Below are 9,451 nucleotides of genomic sequence, written 5' to 3' on the forward strand. Positions count from 1 at the left end.
AACTTCTTAATGAAATATGTCCAATGCTTGAGAGGGTCTCTTTTTGAATGCCATTGCCCCAAAAGCTACTTGATAACCAAAAAAGCATCACCTTTCACTTGTAAATGCTAAACACTAAACACTGCTTTAACTCCAAGTGGGGAGCCAAATACTTCACTTTTTTTTGTTTATATGAACATTCTCAAGGTCATAAGACTCGAAAAATATAACTTTACCTTGAGGATCCTGAATTACTACTCCTCCACCAACTTTCTGCACCACTCTCCTATAACCACCATCGAACCACATCACAAAGGCTCTTGAGTCTTTCTATCTCTCGTTCTTCACTTGCTTCTTCCCATACTACTATTGGTGGATATACAAGAAAATCTGCACTTTTGTTGACCAAAATGTCTACAAAGTTATACCTGATGGTATGATCAATCTTGAACTCCTACAATTCAAACATGAACTTCTACAACTTCATAATACAATTTCTTGGCTTCAAATGCATACCACTTCGGGCAATAGATTAATTGAAGTGAGTGCAATCAATGATGATCTTGATCCGCCTATGTATGTGTCTCTGGTTGTGTGAGGATCCTCGTATCTTGGGTTGTGTAGCTTGTCCTAAAACTTGCGAACAACAAGGTACATTTAAAATTTTGGTATAAAAATCCTAAAGTCATCACCCACTATTCAGGCTCCGTATAGGCCATCCTAGAAATACTTCCAAAAACCATCCATGATCGAGTACCTCTCATGAACTACAAATTGGTTGAGCATTTCATTTCAAAATGGCAAAGGGTATTGATTTTGCTGTATAGTAGCATTAAGTGGCTTGTAATCAACACAGTCTCTACTTACCACTCTTCTTGGGAGTAATGACAGCCCGTGAAACCCGCCTTGATTCATGCACGGGATAAATTAAACCTGCTCAAGTAGCTTGTTTACCTCTTGCCATAAGGCCTCCAATTGAATCTCCCCCAGTCTTTGTAGGTTTAAAACCTGCTCAAGTAGCTTGTTTACCTCTTGCAATAAGGCCTAGAATTGAATCCCCCCCTAGAATTGGAAAATGGCATAAGGTTCTTTTTAGGAAAGGGTAGCTAGGATCATGGACTCGGGTGTGCTAGCTATGTGGTGGAGCTGGGGTACTAGGTAATTGGTGCAGATGTGTACTAGCGCGTTGCTAAGTGGATGTGTTGATGCAAGGCGTGAAAGTGCTCCAGTGTTGAGCTCGGTATGAGACGTTGAGGTATACATAAGAACGTTTGGATTTGCAAAAGTGACAGAGAATAGGCGACGAATGGAACCAAGCGATGAAAATACTCCTTCACAAGAGTTATTAGGGTGAAAGCGCCAACAACAATAAGAGAAAATTTTTTAAAGGTTGCTTGTGTGCTAGTTGTAGTTCCAGATGGTATGGGTAACGTTATTTGTGCACCTGCATGTTATAGCCCATGTGGTAGGTGGCAGCCATTTCCTTCTTTTGGGGGAGGGTGAGTATCCCTTTGGGGGGCCAAATTTTTTCAACCGAAGATGTGTGGAATCCAAGGTCTGTTGAACTCTTCCAATTGCCTTTGCAACATCACATGCAAGGATTGGAGTTGAGCAAATCTGATGAACGGATTGTGACGAATGGGAAGTCCAGTCGACGCAATTTGCAAAAGAGAAGCACGAAGGGCCCTCAATTGATTGACAATGGCAACAAGCTGGCCAGGGTCGTCTCCATGCAAGCACCACGGTCCACGTCGTCCACCTCTCTCCCCCGCTTCTCCCTCTCTCTCTCTCTCTCTCTCTCTCTCTCTCTCTCTCTCTCTCTCTCTCTCTCTCTCTCTCTCTCTCTCTCTCTCTCTCTCTCTATAGATCTCTCAACGTGCCTTGAAGCTACCTGTAATGTGAATTTATCCAGCTCTTCCAGGCGAGCACGTTCTTGTGCCACTCGGCCGGGCAGATCCGAGTCGCCACAAGCAACTATATAAGCAGAAGACTGTCGGCAAGCGCCTCATCTCACCTCTCGATCATTTATCCGCTTCATTCATCCAACAAAATGGGGCTGCGAGCTCGCCATCCCTTGCTGCTTCTACTGGCCCTCCTGGGCTCCGCCCTGCTGCTCAGCGCCCATGCCAGTACCTACTACGAGGAAGAGGACAAACCCTCACCCCCCTACAAACCCAAGCCCGTCTACAAGCCTAAGCTCATCTACAAACCCAAGTCCATCTACAAGCCTAAACCCATCTACAAGCCCAAGCCCATTTACAAACCTGAACCCGTCTACAAGCCCAAGCCTATCTACAAGCCCAAGCCCGTCTACAAGCCCAAGCCTATTTACAAGCCCAAACCCGTCTACAAGCCCAAGCCTATTTACAAGCCCAAGCCCGTCTACAAGCCACCAGTCTACTAGCCCAAGCCTATCTACAAGCCACCAGTCTACAAGTCTCCACCCCCTCCTCCCTACTACGAGCCATCTCCTGTCTATAAGTCTCCACCCCCTCCTCCCTACTACGAGCCGTCTCCTCCCCCATATGTCACACCTTCCCCTGTCGACTCTCCCCCTTCTCCCCATTACTAGTTAGCGTTCTTAGTACTCCACACATGCCCATGAGTGTGCGGCAACCCCCGTCTACTCCTCCCCCTCCTCTATTACTAGTTTTTTCCCCCTAAGCAACCATACTGGTTAGCTTCTCCCTTTGCAATTGAACCTGCAATTTCCCTCTGGTCAAAAAGCATCTCTACAACAATCTCTCTATTCATTCTTTAGAGGAAAGCAATGTCTTCACAATGTTTTATTTAGTCCCATGGGTTTATCTTGACAAGGAGACAGAGTTGAGTTTTTATTTTAAGAGTTGTTTAATGATATGCAACATGAGAGATATATCTATAATCTTGCTCACTATCCAATCTGCTGAGCTTTTTTTTATATACTATTTTCATATATTTGCAAGTAATTACGCTCCTTAACGTGTACCTTGACCCTTCAATTGTATGGTTTTAGCGATGTGTTTGTAGTAAGAAAAGTCTTTAGGGAAAAGTGACATTTCATTGTGCCTCATCGAGGTGTTCATGAGCAAAAAACTTGATTGAATTATCTCATGCTTTCCTTCGGCATCATTGCACTCTATGGATCCCTGATCATAGTATCATATATATTTCAATTTGCAGGAAATCCAATGTGTGGAGTTCCCTTGCTCAGCTGGCTTTAGTAATTATTTCTCTTGTATACCTATAGCCATCGCACCTTAATGCCCCTTGAGTCTTCCTTAAGGCATTCATTGTTACCATAATAATGTTAATCCATCCATAAGTTTGATATTTCTAAACCCTACAAGATTGAAATTTCTCTTACCAAGCTCCTTCCAAGAAGAGGTTAGTTAGTGTCATCATCTAACATGATATCAGCTCACAACAAGGTTCTAGTTCAAGGCAAGAAAATTAGTTCATAATAGAGATCATTGTCACTTGAAGGAACAAAGAAAAGCCGGCCGTCAAAAATTCATAACCAATAATCTCACTTGTACCCACCGTACCATCATTTGAACAAAGACATATCAAACTAGGATCACAAAGTGGATGCTCCAAATTAGTATCCTTATTTTCAAACTTGCAAATGAACATAAAATATGAGCACAAAATGATTGATAGCACACTATATAAACTTAAGTAGAACCCCTTTGTACACGGACATATGGTACCCCTCAATAAACACCCCTAGGGATGCATCCCATTATTATGATTGTTCCGGATTTTTCCACATTTAGGCAAGGGAATCGGTCTCTGTGCAAGCCATCTCCTTGCATTAATCCCTTACAACTATTGCCTTGACACATCACCTTAATCTCAATTGTTGTGTTGCGTCGTCACCTTAATCTCAATCCACTAAAGACTTCAATTCTTCCATGGTCATCATATTGTAACAAACCATTGCCCCTCAAACCATTGTATCCACACGATAGAGGGCCAACGGAGCCGTCCCTTACATCCACAAGAAGGCAATCGAGAACGGCACCAAATTGTGCATGCGTTATCTCGTTGAGAGCACGTGGGCAAGAGTAGCATATTGTGTCAAAGGATCGGACCAATTTGTGGCCCGTAGCCATCGCTACCTCTCTCTCTCTCTCTCTCTCTCTCTCTCTCTCTCTCTCTCTCTCTCTCCCCCCCCCCCCCTTCCTGTGTAGAATGGTGCCCAATGCTGCCCAATGCTCCCTAAGGGGCCCAACTATTGGGTGGGCATGTCCTATTACCCAAATGTATTCTTAGCTATGGCATATGCAACACCTCTTAGCTCTGTTAGCATGTGTGGCATAATATCTAGCCTAATAGCTTGTGTGGAACTATGCTAGGAATAATATCTTGGATATTTCTACCACCTTACCTATGATGTCAGCCTGTATGTCATTGTATGACTCTTCTATATAAGAGCACCATCGTACATTTCTACAAGAAATCTATTTTAGCAAGCCTTATTTAGTATTTTGACATTTGCATATCTTGTCTCTCTTTTTAAGTGTAATTACTCATAATCATGCTTTAATCATGAATGCAACTTACAAAAAAACTGCCCTAATTAGGGGCATGTCCTATTGCCCAAATTTATTCTCATCATCTAACATGATGCTCACAACAAGGTTCTAGTTCAAGGCAAGAACATTAGTTCATAATAGAGATCATTGTCACTTGAAGGAACAAAGAAAAGCCGGCCGTCAAAAATTCATAACCAATAATCTCACTTGTACCCACCGTACCATCATTTGAACAAAGAGATATCAAACTAGGATCACAAAGTGGATGTTCCAAATTAGTATCCTTATTTTCAAACTTGCAAATGAACATAAAATATAAACACAAAATGATTGATAGCACACTATATAAACTTAAGTAGAACCCCTTTGTACACGGACATATGGTACCCCTCAATAAACACCCCTAGGGATGCATCCCATTATTATGATTGTTCCATATTTTTCCACATTTAGGCAAGGGAATCGGTCTCTGTGCAAGCCATCTCCTTGCGTTAATCCCTTACAACTATTTCCTTGCCACATCACCTTAATCTCAATTGTTGTGTTGCATCCTCACCTTAATCTCAATCCACTAAAGACTTCAAGTCTTCCATGGTCATCATATTCTAACAAACCATTGTCCCTCAAACCATTGTATCCATAGGATAGAGGGCCAAGGGAGCCGTCCCTTACATCCACAAGGAAGCGATCGAGAACATCACCAAATTGTGCATGGGTTAGCTTGTTGATAGCGTGTGGGCAAGAGTAGCATATTGTGTCAAAGGATCGGACCAATTTGTGGCCCGTAGCCATCGCTACCTCTCTCTCTCTCTCTCTCTCTCTCTCTCTCTCTCTCTCTCTCTCTCTCTCTCTCTCTCTCTCTCTCTCTCTCTCTCTCCTGTGCAGAGCATGCAATCCGCCATCGCTACTAAGAGGGTTGACTATTAAAATTTTGTTTAAATTTTTTGGTGCCCAATGGTGCCTAAGGGGCCCAACTATTGGGTGGGCACGTCCTATTGCCCAAATATATTCTTAGCTATGGCATATGCAACACCTCTTAGCTTTGTTAGCATGTGTGGCATAATATCTAGCCTGTGGCACTATGCTAGGAATAATATCTTGGATATTTCTACCACCTTACCTATGATTTCAGCTTGTATGTCATTGTATGACTCTTCTATATAAGAGCACCATCGTACATTTCTACAAGCAATCTATTTTAGCAAGCCTTATTTTGTATTTTGACATTTGCATATCCTGTCTCTCTTTTTAAGTGTAATTACTCATAATCATGTTTTAATCATGAATGCAACTTACAAAAAAACCACGCTAATTAGGGGCACGTCCTATTGCCCAAATTTATTCTTAGCTATGGCATATGCAACACCTCTTAGCCCTGTTAGCATGTGTGTCATAATATCTAGCCTAATAGCCTATGTGGCACTATGCTAGGAATAATAAGTTGTATATTTCTAGCACCTTACCTATGATGTCACCCTGTATTTCGTTGTATGGCTCTTCTATATTAGAGCAGCATTGTACATTTCTACAAGCAATCTATTTTAGTGAGCCTTATTTTGTACTTTGACATTCGCATATCTCATCTCTCTTTTTAAGTGTAATTACTTATAATCATTTTTCAATCATGAATGCAACTTTCGACACACCGCCTTAATTAGAGCCTCACACCAACCTATGGGGGAGGCTACACAAAGTTGCGGGCATGACAAGCCGGCAGCCGATGCGGAGCACGCATGGATCGACGATCGATGTAGGCTGAGGATAAGCAGGGATGGAATTCGGTTCCAGATACAATCAATTATAGAGAGAAACTCAAAACTCAAAAACTAATGTGGCTTCTCGACATTGTTGCTTGACGCACGAGCAGTGCTAAGATTAAAATTTTGGAAGACAGTGGTTTTTGCCAAACTCAAAGCAAAAACTCACGGCACTGAGTGTATGAAGAGTGACGACACAACTCACCATGGGATCCCACACTCTCTCAAGGAGGAACAAGTCTGCATTAATCTTCAAAATACTATCATCACTCTCTTCTTCTTTAGCACCTATGTAGCCTTCGTCATAGGTTGTCTCTGTCTCATACTCATAACTCATCATCAAATCTCCCTTGTCTTTAGTTTCCATGGGATGAAAGTGATTTTCCTTAGTTTTTATGTCCAATATTATGTGTCTTCCATTCTCTTTATCTGGTAATATAAACATGCCACTTCCACCACAATCCCGCTTACCTCCCATGGCAGGTAGCCACAACCTCCCTAAACTGATAGGATAAGCATTATTGCATGCTTTCATCATTTAGAAAGTGATGCAGCTAGTATACAATGAGTAGCAAAGCACCCTGAGTATCGTATGGAGCATTGGATGATATTTACCACACTTAGAACACCAATACTCTACAACCAACGTTGCACGTTGTACTGTTAACCATGTTAGAGGTATACGTACCAAGGGTGGATGCCTCTACCACTACTGCAATGTCATGAGTTTAGAATCCAATTCTAGTTGTGGTGACCACATTGGAAAATGGCATAAGGTCCTTTTTAGGAAAGCGTAGCTAGGATCATGGACTCGGGTGTGCTAGCTGTGTAGTGGAGTTGGGGTACTAGATAATTGGTGCAGATGTGTACTAGAGCGTTGCTAAGTGGATGTGTTAATGCAAGGCGTGAAAGTGATCCATTGTTGAGCTCGGTATGAGACGTTGAGGCATAATAAGAACGATTGGATTTGCAAAAGTGATAGAGAATAGGCGAAGAATGGAACCAAGCGATGAAAATACTCCATCACAAGAGTTATTAGGGTGAAAGCGCCAACAACAATAAGAGCACCAATAAGAGAACTTTTTTTTAAGGTTTCTTGTGTTCTAGTTGTAGTTCCAGATGGTATGCGTAACTATATTTGTGAACGTGCATGTTATAGCCCAGGTGGCAGCCATTTTCTTCTTTTGGGGGAAGGTGAGTACCCCTTTGGAGGGGCGAATTTTTTCAATCGAAGATGTGTGGAATCCAAGGTCTGTTGAACTCTTCCAATTTCCTTTGCAACATCACATGTAAGGATTGGATTTGAGCCACGTTACCCCACACAACAAGAGGAGGGTAGCGGATCTGATGAACGGATTGTGACGAATGGGAAGTCCATTCGGTGCAATTTGCAAAAGCGAAGCACGAAGGGCCCTCAATTGATTGACAATGGCAACAACCTGGTCAAGGTCGTCTCCATGCAAGCACCACGGTCCACACCGTCCACCTCTCTACCCCGCTTCTCCCTCTCTCTCTCTCTCTCTCTCTCTCTCTCTCTCTCTCTAGATCTCTCAACGTGCCTTGAAGCTGCCTGTAATGTGAATTTATCCAGCTCTTACAGGCGAGCACGTTCTCGTGCCACCCGGTCGGATCTGAGTCACCACAAGCAGCTATATAAGCATAAGACTGTCGGCAAGCGCCTTATCTCACCTCTCGATCATTGATCCCCTTCATTCATCCAACAAAATGGAGATGCGAGCTCGCCATCACTTGCTGCTGTTGCTGGCCCTCCTGGGCTCCGCTCTCCTGCTCAGCACCCATGCCAGTACGTACTACGAGGAAGAGGAAAAACCCTCACCCGCCTATAAACCCAAGCCCCTCTACAAGCCTAAGCCCATCTACAAACCCAAGCCCATCTACAAGCCTAAACCCATCTACAAGCCCAAGCCCATTTACAAACTTGAACCTGTCTACAAGCCCAAGCCTATTTACAAGCCCAAACCCATCTACAAGCCCAAGCCTATTTACAAGCCCAAGCGCATCTACAAATCACCAGTCTGCAAGCCCAAGCCTATCTACAAGCCATCAGTCTACAAGTCTCCACCTCCTCGTCCCTACTACAAGCCATCTCTTGTCTATAAGTCTCCACCCCCCACTTATCAGCAGCCATCCCCCGTCTACAAATCCCCTCCTCCCCCATATGTCACACCTTCCCCCATCTACTCTCCCCCTCCTCCCCATTACTAGTTAGTGTTCTTAGTACTCCACACATGCCCATGAGTGTGCGGCAACCCCCGTCTACTCCCCCCCTCCTCTATTACTAGTTAGCATTCTTTGTTCTCCATAAGCAACCATATTGGTTAGCTTCTCCCTTTGCAATTGAACGTGTAATTTTCCCTTGGTCAAAAAGCATCTCTGCAAAACTCTCTCTAGTCATTCTTTAGAGGAAAGCAATGTCTTCACAATGTTTTATGCAGTCCCATGGGTTTATCTTAACAAGAAGACCGAGTTGAGTTTCAATTTTAAGAGTTGTCTAATGATATGCAACATGAGAGATATATCTATAATCTTGCTCACTGTCTATTGGGAGAAGAGATGGGGAGACCGATTGCTTAGATTATTCAGCACATGCTCATCAACATCACCATTCAACACACACACACACACACACACCTAAACTATGACACACACACACACAGAAAACATAGAATTGACATAGACATGCTTGTAAGAGAGTGTAAGAGAATTGTAAGAGATGGAGACTAGATTAGAGAGTACACAGCAAATAGAACATAGCATAAGAGAGTAGAAAAGAGAATCTGTAAGAGAAAAACCTGAATCTAGCCCCAAACTCCACGGCACCTCTCTTGTGGAGTTGGTATTAATATATTATTTTTGAGTTTAAGGTGCCAAAAATTGAGGCCACTCCTTTTACAGCCACTTCACTTTTGTAAATGAGTGAAGCTCATTAGTTCTTGCATGACCCATAAAGGGAGTTTCCACTACAATTATTTACAGATCCATAGGTGGCTTATTGGAATGAGATTCTAAAATACTGTGCGAATATAAAATGGCCAAGAGTAATTTCCGGCATCTCTTCATCAACTCCCCGCATTCCACTCTACAAAATCATCATCAACTCAATTAGAAAATAAATAGACAACACATAATTAACCATTACGCCAGCTATCCCAATTGCAGCTAACCACTACAACA

The 9,451-nt window shown here is 42.8% G+C and overlaps 1 protein-coding gene across 1 annotated transcript; it reads left to right on the forward strand.

Moving 5' to 3' along the window:
• Positions 1-7,981: 7,981 nt before the first annotated feature.
• LOC147429638 (uncharacterized) lies at positions 7,982-8,482 on the forward strand. Its single transcript, XM_086495046.1, has one exon. It carries the CDS (start codon positions 7,982-7,984, stop codon positions 8,480-8,482), a length of 501 nt encoding a protein of 166 aa, XP_086351172.1.
• The last annotated feature ends 969 nt before the right edge of the window (positions 8,483-9,451 follow it).

The sequence above is a fragment of the Adiantum capillus-veneris genome, chromosome 22 (genome assembly GCF_014529385.1).
Source record: "Adiantum capillus-veneris isolate H3 chromosome 22, ASM1452938v2, whole genome shotgun sequence".
In the NCBI taxonomy this organism is placed as follows: Eukaryota; Viridiplantae; Streptophyta; class Polypodiopsida; order Polypodiales; family Pteridaceae; genus Adiantum; species Adiantum capillus-veneris.

What these genes read in the sequence shown, in the direction of transcription:
- LOC147429638 (XM_086495046.1), top strand. Translation starts at nt 7,982, where the DNA reads ATGGAGATGCGAGCTCGCCATCACTTGCTGCTGTTGCTGGCCCTCCTG.